Here is a 23,136-nt window from a genome sequence, read left to right on the forward strand (position 1 = left end):
AATGTGAATAATATGACCCTGGGGTCTCACGTCTTCCTCATGGAGAGGGGGTTAAGTTTACTATAGTTTATATAAGGAAAACACATTTTTGAGCATTTTTTGCTCACCTTTCATGGAAAATGCATCAAACTTGTTTAGAATTATTAGCATAAGATAGCATTTTAATATCATATCCATATTGTTCCTGTCCGACCCCCTAAACTTCAGAAATCTAAATTCTAAAAATGGTAGAATCAAATACTCTTTATAGATGAAAAGGTCTTAAAGTTTGTTTATAAAAATTGTAAATTATATGACCCTGGGGTCTCCTGTTTCCCCTTGGGGAGGGGGTCAAGTTTACTATAGTTTATATATGAAAAAATATATTTATGAACATTTTTTGCTCAATTTTCATAGGAAATGAGTCAAACTTGATTAGAATTATTAGCCTGAGATATATTGTTTTAACATCCATATCAATCCTCCCTGACCCCCTCGGGGACAAGAGGGGCGGGGCCAAACGGGGTCAAAATGACTTAAAATTTCAAAAAGAAATTCGAGTTCACAAGTTTGATGAAAGCAAATACTCTTCATAGTTTAAAAAGTCAAATTCATAAAATCACTGACCGACTTCAAGGGCAAGTTTATTAGTGTTTATATGTCTTTGTTTCATTCTAAACAAACTAAGGTGACCGTTAAGTCCCATGGGCCTCTTGTTAAACATTTAGACGACCTTTGGAAGTGTTAAAGCGTGGGGGCTTCATCTACAGAATCGGGTAGGGAATAGGGTTCCAAATTTATTCACCACTCGCCAGCTAAATAAACATTTACTGACATTTGTAAAATGTATCTTTGGTACAGAAAGAGAACCGTTGGTGACTAATCCATCCTTTCTTGGTGATGTACTTGCATTTTCTTACTTCCTTAATAGGAGATATTTGTTATGCCACATTAATAGACTCGTTTCAGACATGAAGCCAATGCACGTAGCCACCTCAACGATGAACACAGTCTCTGCACTGTAATCTATTTTCCTATCGTTGCTATCGTAATTTAAGTGATCGATCTCTATAGAATTATAATTCTTCGGTAACAGCATCTAAACTGATGATGTAAATGCTTTGATTTTTATCTATTAGAAGCTCCAAGAGATTCCAATAACCGGTTTTTGTCTTGAACGCATTTGTCAGGGCACGTACGTCTTTCTTGATTTAAACATATTTTTATTTTTACGTCTTTCTACGTTACAAACAGGCAACAACACTCTTCTCTTTATGAATCAAATCATTCCTGTTGCCGTACGCACTTTCCCTTCCATTCAATATAAACCTGTAAAATCATTGCATTTGTTCATTCATCTAATCATTACTACGTTTAAAGATGCTCCACCGCCGACAGAGCATAAATGATATCATTTGAACAATAATTGGTGTTTAATCGTGTATATATATATATATGTCTAATTAACACAAAAAAATAATATAAAATAATTCAGTTTGCCTTTGGTGCATGGGCAATCAGTACTTCATTCCATATAGGATATAGTGCCACGGAATTTTTTCGGGATGCAAATAATTATCTTTAATATTTTTAACTTTAAAATAAGAAGCTCAAACATTTTAATGGTGGTAATGGTGTAAAATTAGTAACTTTTCTAACTGAAGAAAAATACAAAATCGTCTCCTCCTGTTTTTGATAGTGAAAAAATACCATTTGTCAGCGATGGAGCATCTTTAAGGAGTGGCCTTGCAGGTTGGGCGTTAGAATTGTACGCTTAGCGCTTAGCATACAGTGAGTGGGACGACTGGTTCGCCCGTTGTCAGTACAATATGACCGGGTGGGGTGTGTTGCTTGGTGTCTTCGGCGGCATACTTCAGTGATATAGCGTTATAAAAAGAGGAACAGTTCCACTATACAAGAAGACACAACACGTACATACCGCAGTCTCCCAAAACACGTGCCTCGCACTTCACACTCGCTACACACTGCATACATGGGAGATGTTAAACAAATATTTAAATCCTTAAAACAGGTACATTATGTATTCTTATGGAGAAGTTATAGAATTTCTTAAAGGTAAGAAATGTTCGTAAAACTGGGCCCATACTTGTCTTGACTGAAGTCAGGCAAATGTAAACTGGCTGCCTTGTTCGGCATATCGGCAGACTTCATAGTGATGGTAAGCTAATGCTATAATCCATTAAATACAATCCCTTTACTTTCGTAAAGTTCATAACGCTTTCTATATCAATGGAACATGCCAACACAGCCACTCAATCATTCTGAACGTAGCCATTTGATTTTCGATGATGCCCTTTGAAAAATTAACGCTATTTTGGCTTATTCTAGAATGATGATGCATTGTACATGTAGTGCATGTCAATTTACCGAATAATTGTGGATTAGTTTAAATGCATTCCTTTAGGTCATGCTTATATAGGCAGACAAACAGACAGACACAGATCCTCTATTTCCTTAATATTGAGATTACATGTCTTACATGAATGGACTTTTATAACGTTAACCCGGTTGAATTCAAGATAACACGGTAAGTTAAATATTTTTCGTGATACACATAATGCAGTTTATGTACATAATTAATTAATCAGTTTGGATAACCTTTCATGTTAGGTGTCATTTTGCAAGAAGACAGTTTATCTCGGCGCGCATATGTTCTACGCACTACCCAGAAAGAACAAACATTATCTTCGAATAAGTCATATTTCACATACATTGTAGTAACTAATATTTAACGTATTCACAACATGCTCTAACAATGCCTCCCTGGATTTGTATAAATTTAGGCACTGTATAAGAAAGTTCTTAGCAATGTTATTCGTTACTTTTCCATTATATGTACGATGCAGAAAACCATTAAACAATTGGTTCAGTAAAACGTTAATTGCAGTGCAATTTCTAACCTGAAGCGGGCCTATGTGCTGCGCATGGTACATTTTTTTCAAAGGCTATTCTCTGTAAATTATGGCTTGTTATGCTAACAACACATCAATTGTCCTTATAATGTTAATACATGAAATATCCGTTGGTACTTAAGTGGTTTGGATCTTTGACATAATTTCGTGGTTGGTTGATGTCATACTTAATTGTATAATATATAAAACCAGTTTGGTTGTTTTAATATTCATGGTGCATTAGAAGCCCTGAAGACAACGAAGATTTCTATACAACGATAATGTCACGTTATACAGTCACGATATACACAATCTCAGGAAAAATATCTAAAACATAATTATGAGTCCATTACAACTGAAAGCCAACATTTCAAGCTGCCAGACCTGGATTTGAACCCGGGACCCTCCGAACAATAGCCAAGTGCTCTACCGACTGAACTAACGGGTCACCGATGATCGACCCAGCCCAATCCCATTACAATTATAACGTTTGTTGCCATGACAAACACTTTGGTGGAGTTTTACTCATGATTCCGTGAGGCCATATATCATATATACTTGTGTCTGATCCATCTATATGTCGAAATCACATAATCACGTATTTCGCGCTTTCCATTTATTGACACTGACATTTACGCTGTATACGCGTGTTGTGATGTAAATACTGCATAGGAATACTATAATGTATGATGAATCACAAAGCGAAACTGCTGTAGACGCACAAAATGTGACCATATTTCTTGTAAAACTGCCACTGCTGTAGAGTTCCAATTACAAGAAAGACTAATTTTACAAGCTAATGATCGCTAGCTGCCTATGCAGTAACTGAAGTTATGGAAGAGGTTTTAATGTAATTGTCTTAGTCGAAAATGAGGTCATAGATATACATCAATTCCCCAGTCGAAATGTTACACCTCAATTGGAAAAATTGAAATTGCAGAAGAGATCCTGTTAAAACAGAAGCCAGACATTTTATCAGGACCAAATAAAATTTATTCGAAACTAATAATGAAAACAAACGATACCTTATTTATAAAGCCATTAATCACATTTTTAGGAAATCAATGGACGAAGGAATAGTACCACCACAATGGACATAAGCTTATTTTTGTCAATCTCATAATAAATATTAACTTAAAACCCAAAAAATTATCGACCAGCCAGTACCATGCAAGATCTTACAGAGAATTTTCCGCGACAAACTTGTTGAACATATGAACATCAAGCAACTTGTTCACCTAATGAACACGGTTTTTTATCTGGACAAACATGTACAACACAGCTTCTGGAAGTTATGGAAAATTTTCACGGGCATTGGATAATCGTAGTTATATGGACGTAATATACCTAGACATTGACAAAGCCTTTGATAAAGTGTTACATAGGCTACTCATTCATAAACTAGAGTCATACGAAAAGCTCCTTATGTTGATATGTAGGTTCTTATCCAATCTAAATCAAAAGGTAAGCATTGATGGAGCCAGTTCTACAAGTGGGAAAGAAAAGAGATGAGTAACACAGGGTAGTGTCCTTAGGCCAACTCTATTCTTAAGTTACGTCAACGATGACCCTGAAAAGGTGACCTGTGTGGTAAAACTCTTTGCTAACGACTCTCTAAAGTAAACAATCTACAAAACTGTCAAGAACTCCTACTGAACATAATGACAAAATCATAAAATGGACATATAAATGACTCATGAAATTAAATAAAGAAAAATGCAAGACATGGAATTAGGTAACCTTCCCATAAACAACCAGTAAAGTATAAACGAAATAGTAAAAAGATACCTTTGGAGAAAACCAGCAGTGATAAGGATCTTGGACAACGAACTGAAGTTTACTGACGAAGTCAACAAATGTGTATTAAAAGTCAATACATATTAGACACCATTTTCAGAACTTTCATGTATCTCGACAACCAAGGTATACAACAGCTCTTCAAAAAAAACCTTTGTCAGACCTCATTTAGAATATTGAACGAAATCATCAATAGAATATTTTATAAACATATGGTATGAATCCCTTTCCACTGAAAGCCAACAATTCAATAACTATAACTATTGTTGCCATGATAAACACTCTGGTTGAGTTTTACTCCCGATTCCGTGAGGCCATACATCATATATACTTGTGTCTGATCCATCTATAAATGTCGAAATCACAGAATCAATGCACGTATTTCGCGCTTTCCATTTATTGGCACTGACATTTACGCGGAATACTAGTGTTGTGACGTATTAACTGGATATGAAACGAGATTGGAATACTATAAATGTATGATGAATCACAATGCCAAACTGCTGTAGACGTACAAAATCTGACAATATTACCTGTTAAACTGACACATCTGGTAATCTTGTTGCAAGTAAGTGTTTCTATTACAAGAAAGGGTAATTCTATAAGCTAATGATCTTTAGATAGCTGCCCGGTATGAATAGGAACTTTTTCACAACCAGAAAGCACAGACGTGTCTGAGGTATCATAGGCTTCATGACCAGACCAACACAAAATACATATATTGAAAACAAACAAAGACTAGATGTCTCCTGTTAATTTGTAAATTCAACATGAGACACGATTCAGTTTTAATTCACCACTGACCGTTGTCATTAGCTTGTAATTAAATAGCCAATAGTAGAAATTTCCAAATACATTTTCAAAGACAAGACACTTACGTAAACTCAAGTTACAAATATATTGGTGTAAGAATACCTCTGGGTTTATCCTGATCAATCAGAACTAAATACCTTCGTTGTATTCGGTACTTAAGACCGATTGATCAAAATGCCTTGTGTCACATTGGCTAAGTTATGTTGAAAGTACCGAATGTTCGGCCTCTAAACCTAAATTCTTCGCCTCACTGTAACTTCAGGGTTGTTTATGTGTCTGCCATACTGCATGTCTTTTCCCACCTTCATGTCACGTTTGACAAATTGATGTGTTCGGCATTCTACGACCAATTCTCCTCTTTTTAATCCTGTTTTACGTGGGTTTTTTTTCTGGAGCGCTTAAGCTATCTTAACCATGAAGCGCATCTTAATGTCTTTGACCTTTCATAAAACGTACTACATAATCAAATTAATAGAAAATTACCTAACAATTTATTGTTCTGTTTCCTTTGTTCAACCACTAATGATTTTATTTAATTATAAAATTTCAATTATTGTTTTATAGAAACAGGTGGATACTGAAACAAGCTAATCACACAAACAATTATGATTTTAATTATGATTAAAAGAGTTAGGTACACCATCAGTATCAATGCGCTAACCGACCTCTTTATAAAGCACGTGAATCGACACACGTGCGTTCAGTCTATGCATATACAAATACGCCTAGCAGTTGTCCATTGCGTATAACCTACTAATACGTAAATGAAACCCTTATCTGTAAAGCTGTATGGGACTTGTTTTAGTAAGAAACCATATCAATTGCTCTAAGCTATGATTTAGATGTTTCCCGAAATAACATTTCCACACAAGTGAATAGAAATCCAAGTAGTTATCCGGCCTCATATCTCCACGTATATTATCGTACAAACTCGATTCACTCGACTGGCCTTGTGCACGTGAACACCTGTCCCGAACGAGCGACTCTTCCATATAAGGTATAAAATAAAGTAACAAGGACATAATCGTGTACATGAACGTGTAAAACCTATAGTGTATATTGAAGTGCTGAAGTATGTCAAGTTCCGTGCTTTATGTAAGGGGGTTGGCCATTGGAAGATAACCAAGAAGAGCAAAAGAAATATCTCTACTTTCCTTGGGTACAACACTGTCATAATAGGTGTGTGTTTCAAAAACATTTTTCAAAAAAATGTTTTTCAAATGATATTTTTAAAATCTTAAATTTTTGCTTTTAGCTTTAGACTGTTTACTTTATTTATCTTCACCATCTGATTAGCAATGATCCCCTAAAAGAGTAAATCTTCTGAAGGCACCTAAGGCCGATATAGGTGTCAGATATTTGTAGACACTTATTTCATATTACGCTTGGGCGCTATATCTGATTGGTCTGGAACACTTTGGCATTTATATGGATCGTATAAAAGTAGCAGATAGTGTAATGCTTCAAGGTACATTCAACATCATCACCATAACCCAGGAAACAGCCATGCATTGACAAGACGACATATATCAAGCTGATGTCTGACGTAATGAATGCGTGACGCAATTTATTATTACGACATTCATTTCCTTTGAGGTTTCACAAGCTGTTTTGAACAAACTATATGTCGAAATCAATGTTCCTGGAAGAATCTCAGAAAGTGCTTTTGATGCTTATTAGCTGTTGTGTCTGTAATGAATTTATGAGTTTCCTGTAAATAAATTACATTTGGTTGTATGTTCATTTTTTTATATTGGAAGTAAATAAAGTAAATAAACGTAAAAGTCTAAAGTTTAATCTATATAAGATTACCAGGTTCTTAAGAAAAATAATACTTTCTAAAAAAATAAAAACTTAACTAGCAATCTCAGTTTCACATTTTTGTTATTTATCTCATAAGACATTTAACAATTCATATCATACCTCAATCACGCTTGCAATTAATGTAATCTCCGCTCATTGTTGACTGTTCAAACGATATTCTCCTGTCCGTATATCTTGGTTGTTTTGGTCGAAAAAAGTATATAATTAAACGCTGTTAATAAGAAGTTATCAGACATGCCAAAATGACTCAGCTATTATATAGGAAAGGAGAAAACTCATTTTTTTGCTGTTTCAATTCAATTTGGTTTCTTATCTTATCTTCATGCAGTTAAAAAGTTAAAAAAAAACGTCGAATAACACAACAACATAATTTATAGAATTCAAAAGATTGCACTATCGTAAAACCGGAAATGAAACTGATAAAGTCTAAAAGAATTCTTTACACTTTTCATGTACAAAAATCCTCTTTAGCGTATAAACTTTTATTAGCCTTTAATCTCTGATGTACGTAATTTGATCGTAGTTCCAACCGTTGCCAGACACCTTCACTGCTTAGTTGATGCATGCATTTAATTCTACATTGCACCTATACCAGCAGAACGCTACGACTAAGACACAACTGATTCCTCAGCTGTAGCATGCACAAGTTAAGCAGTAAGTTGAGAGGTCAGGCGTACGAATATAGCAAATTGACTTGTCACTCTATAACATGAAAATGTCGTTGGAACTTGGAGCGGAAAACGAACATATACAGCATTTATTCTTCAAACGTTCACATACAAAGGTTATTTAGGATTATATGGATACCATAATGAAAGACCTTAGTTTTGTTGTGTAAGGCTTTCGTGACATTTCATGAGTTATAATATTTCTGTGGTAAGACGATAAAACAACAATTACAATAATTTTAAAGCTACACATTCTGTTGTTTTTCTATTCGGTTTTTCAAAGCAACCATGGAAACAACTAACATTTCTTTTGTGGTTTGGGACTTTCACGTCATTTCGTTATTTCAATTTCAACCACGTATTATTTACAGTCAAGAGGACAAGATAGCAGGCAAGGTCAATCTAAGTCTTCTGCTTAAAGTGACAAGTGACAAGACGTATAGACAACTATAATAGTATATATACAAGTACACATTAATAGGGAACAACCAACTAAATGAAAAAAGACCTTCGAAATGGCCCCAGAGTGTACAAGATTGGGCCCAGGATAGAATTTTAATCCGGCCGCTGATTGGCTGGCTAATTATGAATTTAAAACGTAAAAATGTTTTCTGACAGGTAATTATTCCTAGATAACCATCATATGAATTTGGATATTCATATTAAGATTCATGTGCAAAATATCAATTTTGATAATGAATAGGTAAAAACATTTGAATTTCAGGATTTTTTAGTGCAAAATGCGCCTGATTTCAATATAGCTACCCTGTTTGGAGTTTGAGCATAAGGACCCATACTTTTTTTCTATCTAGCGTTATATGAGAACCTAGACTTTAATTATAGAACACAATAGCTAACTATATATTCCTTTGTTTTAATAATGCATAACAAAACTTTAAAAAGTTATACACTGTGGTCTATATAAAATTATTTAGTTGGTTGTTCTCTAATACAAATATTCAAACAAACACAAAAAGGGGGAAGTAACTCCTTAATGTCAAAATTTAAGTTATATATATATATTTCATATTGTAACCCATTAGATGTATTCAAAGTGGATTGATATACAAAAGGTTATAATTAAAATAAATGACTTGTTGCCATTGGCAGTAAACTATGTATCATAAATATTTGTTGACATTGGATTATATCCCCCAGAGGAAAGGCCAAACAGTCCCTACGCACAACACACAGGCCATACTGATGGGGATCAAAGGCCAATGTCAGCAAATATATATGTAGGGTTCATTTCGTTAGTAATACTAATTCTTTAATATTTTTGAGAGAACCAAAATCTGTTTCTTTTATGTTTTATATTCGTGAATAGTTAATTGCCGAGTAATAGTACAAATTAACCATATGTGTTTTTTATTATTGGGTTCATCTTAATGCTTTACGGTATAATTTTGATCAATAATATAATATTTAATTCTCAAACTGTTATAATTATTCCATTTAACTACGTCTTAATTTCTCGATTCTTGATTTTGAATGCATATCTTGTGTTGAACTTAATTATTTTTGGATAAGTAAACAGTTACAATATATTTACTCATTGTTCCGTTGGTTTCCTAACATCCTGCCCTAGCTATCGTCTATCAACGACTCGCTTCTGCTGCTAAAGATGTGCATGCCTGGCGCGTGTATACTAAAGCTAAAAATAGAATAGGTTATTTTTGCTGTCTCCTATCATTTTGTATTGACTAGTTGATGGGCCGATGACATTGGACGTGCGGAAGATGTGTTGAGAATGTCTCCAACAAGAGCATAGTGAGACACAAACAAGTCATTACGCTTTTAGTCGCTCATTACAGGAGAAGCGCTGTGAGGGGTCGGATTAATTGGTGATGATCTGGATTGTTGCATGATAACCGACAGATTAAGCCAACAGGTTACGGAAATCACAATTTCACACAGGAATTTATAGTCGTTCTGTATTGATTCAGCTATTGGATTCAACTGTAAGGTATTTCATCGACTCATTCTAAGGACTTTTTGTTCGGATTTTGGACAAATTTTTTATGCATGTCGGTAAGTTTTAATTCGTAATAATAACATTTTTTTATTAAATCTAATGTATAAATGTAATTATGTAAAATATATATATATATAAATATATTCATATAACATGTGTTTTAAAAAACGTTAAAAGAAAGAAATATAAACAGTCTTGATATTTCAGAACTCATGTACTTTGTATCAGATTTCGTAAGAACTTTTTGAGTGATTTACATATCATGATGACCACAATATTTCCTGAAGGGAATGCTTACAATTAACAACTCGTGAAGTCATATGGTGATGATATAGCATTTAATATTATATAATTGATCATTTTTTAAATTAGAAGTAAATGAAATCGTGATTATTTGGCTTCGCTGCTTTAAAAAACAGCTAGCCCTGTATAGTTAGATTTTTTTCTCTCTCCAAAGGTTATTTAATATTAGCATATCAAATTAGGAATTATTATAGAAAGCAAAACTGTATACAAAACAGTAATATATATTTACGATCCTATGGTTGTTTGATCGTACTTAAGTATTTTATCAAAAGCTACAGCATAATTGATAATACATTCTCATCAATGGTAATGTTAGAGACTGAACATATTTGTACAATAGGGCTAGGAATAACAGTACATTGGGATGATATGAAACTGTCTCTACACTCTTATCAAAATACCGAGATTCGATCCATCATTTCAAAACCACTACCTCCAAATCTATATGTAAACCTCTGTGTTTCACGTTGAAAACAACAACAACCCTTAACTTTTAAAAATAACTCCATGCCTTGTTCCCTTAAGATCATTCACCTTTGAAATAGTTTTCTCAAAAATTCAAAAATGGAATTCCAGTACTTAAATCTATAATCAGAATGAAGCTTAATTAGTTCGCTGTTTTGCCGCGTAGGTAGGGAAACTTTAGCTTAACGAGGAAAAAAAGTTCAGGCCATAACAATTGGAGCATGTTTAGTAACTTCACTTTCTTACCACACGAATTTCATTATAGATTTTAACTTATTCCTGATCTGACTTGCAATATCATAATAACAAAATATGAAACCTATGACCCCTCTTCTTCCATTTTAAAAAAATATATTGAAATTTTGATACTCTGTTGACATTCATTCGATCCATATCGTTGTAACTGCAATCATTCTTAAATAAAAACTTTCAAGATACTAAACAAATATGTTACGGGTTTTAAGAAAGAAAGAAAGAAAGAAAGAAACGAACCAAAGAAAGAAAGAAAGAAAAACTAGCTTTACAGAAAAAATATTATTGCATGACATAAAAATTCAAGCATGTATCGTACTTGTAGTGTCTTGCTACACAAATTTCATTTTAGATTTTAACTTGCGGTTGATTTGAACAATAAAAACATGGTATCTAACGTCGGTAAAGCAAACATCACTAACTCCTACAGTAATAGCCTCACTGAATATTTCATGATTTCTAAAAAAATATCTGTTTGAAGCTAGCTTTTCTTTAATGAATGTTTTAGTTTATAAAATGCTCAGAGTCGTTGTGAGGCAATCGCCTAAATCACCGATCGAGCAGGAAAACACTTAAAGTAAGCGGGGCGCTAAGTATCAAAGTGAATCAAATATTACATACTGGTTATATATAATTGACAATATTGATTCCATTTATATATGTTATTTCAAAAGCTTATATTGTATACAATGTGGTCGTTATGCATCAGTTCTGTTTTCCATGTTTATAATCGCGTCTTCATATACTGTAAACATTGATATATTCGCGGGTGATTGATTTCGCGATTAGCATGTGTATACATTTCGTGACGTCAATATTTTCACGGTAAATATAACTGTTAACCTTTTGCTGTATATTTTCGTATGGACGCAATATTTTACGCAAAGGTTAAATTTTCGCGTTAAAACACCTTCATGTAATTAGCGTAAATCCCCCTCGCATGAATGTTTACAGTAGTGTTTACAGTCAATCAATTTCCTTTTTTATTTCCACTTCTATCTGTTGTATTACTAGCTGAAATATCGTAGTTCTTAAGACTTCTAGACAGGCAGTGATGACGTAGACATTGTACATCATTTATAACCGTTCTATTGTGTTACATGTTTATGTAACACAAGCTAAAACAGCAGATATTTGAAACGCTCTTATTATATGATTTTTACCTACTGTAAATGATTTCTTCGTAACGACTCGATTTCACATTTCCAGGTTTGATGATTTTTTCATGGATATTTTATTTGCCTATTTATTTTTAAATAGTTTACATGGACCTTTGCTGGAAGCTTATTCTTGTGGAGTTTGATTTTCGCGTAAATACTCTTTCGCGAGAGATACGTAAAATCTAAGCGCACTTGAATCTGGTGCACGATACAAACATTAAATATAGCAAATAACGTTATTTTTTAATATGCAATACATTTTCGACATATTTGCGAAAAATTAAATTCGCGTAATATTATATGGAATAATATATCACTACTAATATCGTTATTCGCGAAACATATCCATTCGCGTTAGACCTCGTTTGCAAAATTACGCGAAAGTACATTTTGCGAAAATGAAGTGATTTGCAGTAGACACACTTAAAATTATTCTCAGAACAATCACCATCATTATTATCATCATCATCATTAATCTGCTACATGAATAATGAATATTCCAATAAATATCCAGTTTATAATTCAATATAAATATTCAGGTATCCATGTAACACGACATCATGAGTAAGTTCATTGTGTAAGGAGAAATACTAACACATATATGAGCAAATCCGGGCAATGTGTCATTGGACAATTAATCGTTGAACGATTTTTGCCTTATATTGCTAAACAGTTCTAAAAGCAATTATCCCCATCACATATCTGAAAATAAAAATCAGCTGCAAAGGGCTCACTCTGAAGAGAAATTGAGACGCCTGTTATGACCGATTGCTGAACTTGCAATTTCGATCGATGGTCACCGTCTGATATCAACAAGGTTAGGTTCGTAGCTAAATTGTCTTCATGATTGTTCTCTCGACAATCAGTTCTAATTGAGAATAATTGTATTGCGGAATTGATCTGTCGACTGCAGTGGATTTATCCGGTCTAATGGCGATGGCGGAGTTATTAATGGTGGATTATATCAACCAAAATCAAACCAGGAATGGGATTAATTGGTCATTTCATCTTATATTATAAAAGTGGAATTTTACCCGAGTCGAAATATTCCCCAGCCGAAGTTAGAGATACAATGTTTCGCGAAAATAACAAATAGTTTTATATTTATTGTTGTATATTCTCGCGAAAATATCCTTATTTAAAGAATGTGTACAGAAACAGTTATGGATAATGTCTAATTAACGCAATTATCGGATACGCATTGATAGCATACATTATATGATAGTATGCATATATACGGTAATATCAAAAACTATCAAGAATGAATAAATTACTATTATACTGTCAATTTTCGCGTGCAACCTAGTTTCGGGAATCCAGTGGTCAGAGACAAGCTTGTTTACTTGATTGATTGATTAATTCACGTCCCAACAACAGCCAGGGTCATGCATAGGAGGCCGTCCATGCATGACCCTAGCTGTTGGCGGGACGTTAATTAAGTATGTAGTGTGATGTGCGTTATTTGGGAGACTGGGGTATATTCGTATTGTGTTGTCTTGTATAGTGGAACTGTTTCCCTTTTTTATAGTGCTATATCAATGAAGCTTGCTGCCGAATACATCAAGTAACACACCTGTTCACATTATACCTGTGTATGCTGAGAGCTATGCAGTAGCTGAAACTAAATAATTTTAGTCGCCTCTTACGATCATGAAATGGGCATCTTCTAATATCACTGACAAACATCAATCATAAGACTGGTACACACCAAACTCACTTTTCTTTGACGACCATATCTATTAATAGAAAAATTAACTTAAAAACAACTAAGATGCTTCAACCGCTTAATACATTTCTAATATATCTAATGCAGTCCTGGCAATACTGCAGGGTCCAATTTTAGCATTAAAAATTAACTTTTACATCTTCCATATAGTCAATTAATGTAATGCTATGTAGACTTAATTAGCCTGTATAGCCAATTATCAGCCAATCATAAAATAGCCTAATAGCCTTATAAGATTAACTAGTGTTGCGTGTTAACAAACTATTTGTTTAGACTCGAGGCAAAAGGTGGATGTCGACGTAGGATTTATCGTGTTGACAAATTGCAGTCTACCGCAGATTTTTCCTGAATCGCCTAACGGTACATTATATATCACAATATCATCACGCGTTTAAAAGCTATAATAGACTAAATAATTGGCTGATTCTTTTGGAGTCATTCAGTGTATTGATTCTGCATCTCGGTTGTCTTGTGTATGGCATGTCAAACAAATTGAACGCCCAAGACGTGTTATAAAAATTTATTCAATAAATCGTGGCATTTAGTTTTTGCATATCGCAATGATTACGTAAAATAAACCACCACCCACAATGCTATACGATAAAATTTGTAGTATATAAACCAAAACATTGTGGTTGTTGTTTGTTTGGGTTTTTTTATTAATAACGTCCTATTAACAACCAGAGTCATGTAAGGACGGCCTCCCATGTATGGAGTGTGCAGTGTGTATAAAGTGCGTGATGCGTGTTTTGAAGACTGTGGTATATTTGTGTTGTGTCTTCTTGTATAGTGGAACTCTTCCATTTTCCCTTTTTATAGTGCTATATCACTATCATCGAAGCATGCCGCCGAAGACACCAAGCAACACACCCCATATTGATTTTGGTTTGGTTTGATTAGTTTAACGTCCTATTAACAGCCAGGATCATTTAAGGACATGCCAGGTTTGTTGGTGGAGGAAAGCCGGAGTACCCGGGAAAAAACCAGCGGCCAGTACCTGGCAACTGCCCCACATGGGATTCGAATGTGGGCCATATTGAAACCATAATATATGAGTATATGGTGACTATGATAATATACTTTATAGTTGTTAAATTTCGCTGGCGTAAATTTTTCCGATTTACTGTTTGTAACTTTTTCGCGGAAGTTTATTTTCGCAAATTGTCTTTGTAGCTTTTGTAAAACCATGATTTTGATAAATTTCACAAGGTTTTAAATTTCGCGAATGATGATGGATCCGCGAATTAAACGAACTTAAAACCCTTGCGATTATTAGCAACTGTATCGTGTTTAGTTGAAATAAAAGAACATTTAACTGCAGCACAGGGCAAAATTTTGAGAAAGTCTGATAAAAAACGTGACTATGAAATACCATATATAGATGAAATAAGTATACCTTTACTACCTACTAGGGAGAGAACTCACATAGGCATTGCCTGTTGTTTAATCCTTTTTTTAATTTATTTGAAATAAAATTTTGTTTAAATTGAAATTGAAAAACTATCCTAGGTTTAAAGTTATATGTGCCGTAACTGGTTGAAAATTTGGACATGCTATTTTTTCTTCAATTATCTATTTAAAACCATAAGTTTTAATGAATAAAGCTGTGAAAATCATTCAAATGGACAGACAAACATATATAATGCCTTATAAACGTTAGTTAGAACACATAGGTTATGCACTGTGAAATTCTTGTTTTTTATGCCTTATACATGTTTAGATGGAAATATACCTTCAGAAATCACTTAACAATTACTAATAATACTGTAAAAATGTGCAATGAAATTGTGGACAACAAGATGGCTTCATGGTCTGACCGTATGTACTCATTTCATTACACTGAAGATGTTAATATAATGATTTTTGGCAGTACTGCCAAAAATCATTTTCAGTCCTTTTTGTACTTGTAAAATTAAAACCTATACATTGAAAGTATTGTAATTCTCAAAATGTTGGTAACTTTTGGAGTTGAATAACATATTAAAAGCTCTTCTTGATTCGTGACTACGGCACATATAACTTTAAGTATTCTGATCCGTCAGTAATGACGGACTGAAACGATGGAAATTGGTAAAAGGAACTGTGTATATTTGTATCTGAAAATAAAAAAGAAAGGACTTTTGATTCAGTCCATATAATGTTAAAACGCCTTGGTAGAATTCAAATTATGACATAGGGCGTCTAATTCTACTAAGGCGGTGTAAAACAATAAAGACCTGAATGAAGGCCCTTAATTTATAAAGTGTAACATATTTCAAGGAAAACAGAATGAAATGCCCCTGAGAAAATTATTATTTGTAAAACCATTCTAACACAATACAGTAAATGCCTTCACGTTGGAACAGTAATTGTATATCAGGGAAATAGATTATCCCATTGGACGTGACATGTTGAACATGAAAAACGCGTTTCTTTGATGTTTATAAAAAACATAGTGACCTCATTTTAGTACAAGACCTAGCAATGTTGAATGTAGTCCATGACACAAATTCTGCTGACCCCAGCAATCGCTTTTGATGGAAGTCAAAGGTCGAAATGTAAATTGGAAAGAAACATTTTGTTTCAAACCAAGACATATCCTATGATGTGGTTCTTACATGTTTAGGCATGATGGTCTGCGAATGCGGTTTCATATTTTGATTTGGTTCAAACGTGTATCTGTTAAATTCAATATAGGAAATACTAAAATTGATAAAGAAAGTAAATATGACACGTGTATATGATAAATAAATATTTATTTTTCTTTCAAATAAAAATAAACGTAAATTTTATAGGTAAAAAAAACACACGTGAATATAACTTTCGTTTTGTCACAACGTAATCTGCGAATATTAATATCACACGATATTGCACGTATTGTGATGTCATAGGAGATTTTCACCCATGATAGCCAATGAAAACACTCTAAATTGAAATGAATGAAAGACAAATGTCATACATAACATGGAGGAATTCGAGGTGACAGGCATACAGGCGAGTTTTGTAATTCCTTTAACTTGATCTATAAATATGTTATTGTATCAAACAACTTATTCTAACTTTATAATAATAATAATATGTATCTTGTAGCTTTCCATTATTACTTGTGATATGCCATTGATATATTTCTTTTCTGCACCTGGCCGCTTTACTTTCCTGTCATTTGATCGATAGTAACATTGATGATTTCAGGATGAACATTGATAGTCTGAAATTTTTGTAAGTTGCCTAAACATATTCTTCTCTTAGAAACCCCAAATCCTTGGGTTATTGTGATTGAATTGTGCAGATGAAACTTTATGGGTAGTACATCTAGTAAGAAGTTAATTCCGCATAGTTTGTTATTTTCTTTATTGGAAATTTTCAAATCAGGACTAGAAACGATAATTTTTTAGTAGGTTTTACAATTTTGCGAATTGTCTATATGGGTATAATAATAATTCTTTTTTTTTTTTCAATTATTCGCGGATCATATTTTCGAAATAACAACCGCGTAGAATTATCAGGCTATACGGTGAAATAAGCAATATTTTAATATCGACTAAATTACTTTTAGAATATTTTATTGAATCTTTCGGTTTGTTTCAGTGCACACCTGCCATGGATTAGGATCAGTCGATCCTATGGTAGACATTGGAATCAATTAATACCGGACGGTCTCCTAGGAATATCGTTTTCACTTGTTTCATTTGTTGACTACAGCCAAAAATAAAAGCTCATTTAGGCGTTTCATATCTTAAATAACCATCGATCTGTAAAGATGGCGGACATATATGTCGAAAGTTCGCATGATCAGATACTTGACAGACCTTATGAATTACTCGGAAATTCAACGACTCAGAACTCGTCGATTGCTGAACCTGTAAACGACTATGGCATTCCAGAGGAGTTTCAATTTATCTTGTTAGGCCTGTACGCCATCACGTGTCTGATCGTGTTATTTGGAAATAGCATGATATGTTACACGACATACAGAATACGAAGTTTCCGAACTGTCACCAACTTGTTCATCGTCAGTCTCGCTATAACAGACATTGTGATGACCATCGTTTGCGTTCCATTCACAATTCTCAGCAATCTGTTCTTTCACTACTGGCCATTCTGGGGATTTTTATGTCCCGTTGTTGGATTCGTTCAGATGTCCAGTGTGTTGGTCAGATCCTTCATGCTTGTCGCGATGACCTGTGACATGTACTACGCGGCTAAAAAACCTCTAAAGCCCCGTCTATCAACCTATAAAGCCAAGCTTTTGTTTGTGTTGATGTGTGCCTTATCATGTTTGATATCACTCCCAACGTCGATATATTCGAGAATAGAATACTTGCCGTTTGAACCAGGATCCCAAGGATTATGTGTGGAGAAATGGTCGGACGACTACATCCGGGGAATTTACGGGGTGTGTATTATGATGTTACAATATTTCATCCCTCTGATCTTCATGGTGTTCACTTACGTCCACATCGGGATCATCATCTGGATTAAACGTACCCCTGGGGAGGCGTTCAACCAAAGGGACGAACGACAGGCCTCGTCTAAAAGAAAGGTAAACACTTTGTGTAAGAGTACTCTAATTATCATATATCTTCAGAAATAGGCATGTGCCAATTTCTTGAAACAAAATGTAACTTCTGTTAACATTTTTGATAGAATTCCGTTTTTTGACTGACTTTTTTATCGAGAAATAGTTTTTATAAAGTTGTAAAGTAATTTAAAATTTGTATGAAATTGTTACTAAAGAATTTTAAGATATTCTAAAATCTAAACAAATGCTATAACGTATAGCTAGTTATTTTCTCATGGATAATACATTGCCGGACATTCATAAGATGTCCGAGAAACATTGAGAAATTATTAAATCTTATACACCCGGAAAGTCAGATAGCAAAAATTTAAAACCAATGGGACTAACTCACGCTCCACGTGATACCCGATAACGTTTTTGTATCTCCAGTGGTGATGGAACGTAACTTTTTGTAATCGTCCAGCTGAAATGACGTTAGCGCGAGATATCATCTTTTGACATCATTCCATCACTAATAAAAACAATAGTTCCACATAAACGCTATCAGGTATGACGTGATACGTGAATTAGTCCCATTTGAAGTCATTTTTTTTCTCTCGTTTTTACTCGAAATCGCAAAATCATTGACCCATGTAAATAACCATGTATAATGTAGTTTAACTTTTGTCTGATTTCATTTTTTCAGACAATTAAAATGATCATCGTTGTAGTTATAGCATATCTGTTGTCATGGTTACCCCTTCACGTGATCACAGTCGTTGGTGACCTTGACCAATCCATATTCAACTCGCAGTGTGTCCATATGCTGTGGCTAATTTCTCATTGGCTAGCATTCAGCAATTCAGGAGTTAACCCAGTGATTTATTATTGGATGAACTCGAAATTTCGTCAAAATGTGTTATATTGTCTTCGTCTGCCATGTTGTCGGGCAGAAAGACACAAGAGGCCTTCGGTCAGTGTGGACACTTCGTACGTGAAATCGTTCCGACATGAAGCTGGTGTAACTGTGACGTCATACAACTGTTCAACGCCTTCTCCAAATGGCTTAAAGGACAAGAGATTCTTCTGTGACAGTGGGTTAAGGGACGAATGCTCCAAGTGCGACTTGGTATAGTACTTCATTTGTGCCATGTGTCCTACACGTACGTACCAGACTTTGTGGATAGGGGTAGGCCGTAGTTCTTGGAGAAAAAACAACAACCTACAGCCAGTATGTGGCAGCTGAAAACTATAAGCCTTGAGCTGGTGATAACTAATAAAATAAACTTGAAGGTCACTTCAATTTACTACTTAAAACCATAACTAGGTGAATAGTGGAATTCCAGGAAATTGAGTGATAAGGCGATATTGTAGTGTGTTCTCTGAAGATGAGTATTATTGAAATGTTATTTGAAACAAATACACATCTTTGTGACCTAAATATGACGGTACATATATCCACAATGCCACAAAATGTTTAATATTGATTTTTAGATTTTCTTTGTTATCGAATTTTTTGAAAAACGTAGAAAGTCATTTTTCAGCAGGCCTTCCGTTGAGAATTTATCCTAGATGGTTTCAATTATCAACGACATGATCCATTTCCAATTGCATATATGTTCTATAATGGACAGAGGTCCAATTTCAACGTACCACCAGCACCACAGAACCTTGTGATATCACAGTGACGATGTTTGGTTGGGAAAGAAGATTTGAGACAATTTTAAGCATATTTTGCAAAGGAAGCCTTTTCTTACAAATCTGATTTCGCTTATTGCTGGAAGTTTACTGTTTTTGTCAATACATGTAATAAGCATTTACCTTATGTAATGTTTGGTTAAGTAACATTGTCGCTATGATATATTAAATCTATTTATGTAAACGTTAGGTTTTGATTTTTAAATATTTCGGTTAAACAAATCCAGTTGGTCTAGCACATGATCTAGACAACCCTTTTTATACTTATGCATGAACTACAAAGTATTTTTTCAACAAAATACTGATCAATTTGGAAGCTATAAATGTTAACATTTAAAGATGGGCCCCATTATGGTGTCGTTGCGTTCAATTTGCCTTTTGCGGCAAGTATGTTTCTTTTTTTTTTCATTTATCAATTAACTGTACAAAATTACCAAAGTAAATTAGCATTTAACTATAAGTTAACTACATGTATTTTGTATTTATTAAATGTTGGAAATAATTCTTGGAAAGAGCAATATCTTTGATAAATTATATTTCGAGTTACTTGTTTAATTTGGTATTTAAATAGTGTTCATATATCTCAAGGGAAATACAAATATAAAGAAGAATGATACATATCAGCAAAGATTAAGAATTGAGCGCAAATATGCGGTAATCCCCATCTGTAAATTGAGCATACGAAATTTCTAGTTTGGGAATACACAGATATATTATTATTGGTAAAATTACCAACTTATTAAGTAGGCCTATACGTTTGTATGTCTGCAGACGACAGAGTGAACTGACGTCAGAATTATGGAAACAAACAAAAAAGCAGGTTTGTGATTGGACATAATGTAAAGTTCACAATGTCATGATATGGTTCATTACAAACATAATTGATTATAAGATAAAATATCGCTCATATAAAATACGATTTTACTGTGAAATCATTATATTTATGTTTTAAATTTCATTGCTCGTGGGTTTTTTTTACCAAAATCAACTAATTTACTTCCTTATGACACGTACGTATCAAATCATTTTTAAAAAAATGAATTTTCTATTATAATATGTGTTGTGTCATTACGGACCAAAATTCCACTTTATTTTTTCGAGCTTTTCGACTGTAAGGTCTTTTCCACAAATTGAAGTGTCAACGAAATTGTAAAAAAAGTTTGGCGGCCATGACCGATAAGCATTGTTTTTTGTTCATAGATACCCAGGGGTTAGAACATTATTATATGACTAATGATGAAAGTCAGGTCGAAGTCCCTTGTGAGTTATGGGGGGTTAAACAGGGTGGTCAATTTTCTATTTTGTACAGTTTTGCTGGAACCAAATAATATTTTTGAATGATTTTTCATGAATTATAATGCAATGATACGTAACTGTTCTAACACCCGGGTATCTGTGAACAAAAAAAAATAATGCTTATCGATCATGGCTGCCACAGGGCCCAAATTAACACTCCTTCATCATTTGACAGTTTAAAAGAAAATATTATTATCTTATTCATGCTAATATGTAAATATAATGAGATGTTAATTAAAAACAGTCTTAGGTCTCTAGGAATCTCGTATATGATAATACCACACAGCCAATTATTTTGGCGAATATGATAAATTCGCGATTTTTCATGACATTGTTTCAGTCACGAAAATTTAATTCGTAACATTAGTATCAACGGGGCACTCGTGTATATACATATAGCCAGATCATGAATATATATCCTGTGAAAATCAATTCGCTTGTTTTGTTCCCGTATACTAATTGGCTAACCGGTATTTCTCTCACAACAGGAAATATTTTTGGCAAAGAATAACAGTAAAACCATCGTATGAATAGTAGAAGTAGTAATCCCACAACTATCATATGTTGTTCGATGAGAATGTGAAGAAAACGCACTAGTTCTCTTCCACTACAGTGTTCTATACTGTAAACCAACGTATTTTTGGCGGAGACAAAAAAGAATTGCTATTTTATATCAAAGGACGTTTTCGCGGAGATTGAATTTTGCGACCTAGACTGATGGAGTTCTATTTTACCTCCTGTATTTCAAATACTTTGGCGGGTATTTGTTTTTGCGTTTTCTTATTGCACGCGAAATCCGCAAAATTGACTCGGGCGCGAAAATAATGTGGATTACAGTATGATGTCTTTAGAGGAAAGCTGCAAATGTTGGAGAACCCATCATCAGAAAAATACATTTTGATTTTACCGCAGATTTTCTTAACCCACACACTCTCATCGCACGCAATCGTCATGTATTAAATGCAGTTCGAGGGGTCTATAGTTAAAGACCCTGAGATAATGTGATCGAATGGATGAGCTTGTTCGGTGTCTTCCACAGCATGTTTCAGTGAGACAGCACTATAAAATTGGAAGTTACAGCATATATGGAGACAACACGACAACAAATAAACATCTACACATCATCACACGTTACACATATCGGTGACCGTCCTTAAATGACACTGGCTGTTGACACGATAGTAATCTAATACACCGAACCACTTTGTTGGTTTGTTTGATTATTTTAACGTCCTATCATCAGCCAGTGTCATGTAAGGACGGCTGCCCATGTATGCAGTGTGTAGCGTGTGTGTACTGCGAGGTGCGTGTTTTTGGAGACTGTGTTATGTTCGTGCTGTGTCTTCTTGTATAGTGGAACTCTTGCCCTTTTTATAGTGCTTTATCACTAAAGTATGCTATCGAAGACACCATCGAAGACACCAAGCAACACACCCCACCCGGTCACATTATACTGACAACAGGCGAACCAGTGGCCTCACTTCCTCTATGCTGAGAGCTAAGCAGGAGCAGACATAACCCATAGCCTTCCTCACCGGGGCTAACGCTCAACTCAAGGCCAAAAGTGAGGCGGGGCCAAGGGAGGCATTAGGAAAGACAAAGTCTGTCAGGGAGAAGAGAAACGATAAAATCATAACTTTAGTCGCCTTTCACGATCACCAAACCAAACACTCACAACTGTAAATAAATCAAATTGTAAATAATTCTTGAAACACAAAAGAGTTCCACCGGACAAACAATTGGCTTTTACTCATACTCAAATAAGAAAGTAAGCTCAGTTGAAAT

The 23,136-nt window shown here is 34.3% G+C and overlaps 1 protein-coding gene across 1 annotated transcript; it reads left to right on the top strand.

Annotated features, from left to right (window-relative positions):
* Positions 1-17,449: 17,449 nt before the first annotated feature.
* On the top strand, positions 17,450-20,311 carry LOC138324601 (RYamide receptor-like). The gene is made up of 2 exons (XM_069269652.1): positions 17,450-18,399; positions 19,064-20,311. The coding sequence occupies exons 1-2, from the start codon at positions 17,617-17,619 to the stop codon at positions 19,490-19,492; spliced, it is 1,212 nt and encodes a 403-aa protein (XP_069125753.1). The 5' UTR covers positions 17,450-17,616; the 3' UTR covers positions 19,493-20,311.
* The last annotated feature ends 2,825 nt before the right edge of the window (positions 20,312-23,136 follow it).

This window comes from Argopecten irradians, chromosome 5 (genome assembly GCF_041381155.1).
Source record: "Argopecten irradians isolate NY chromosome 5, Ai_NY, whole genome shotgun sequence".
NCBI lineage: Eukaryota > Metazoa > Mollusca > Bivalvia > Pectinida > Pectinidae > Argopecten > Argopecten irradians.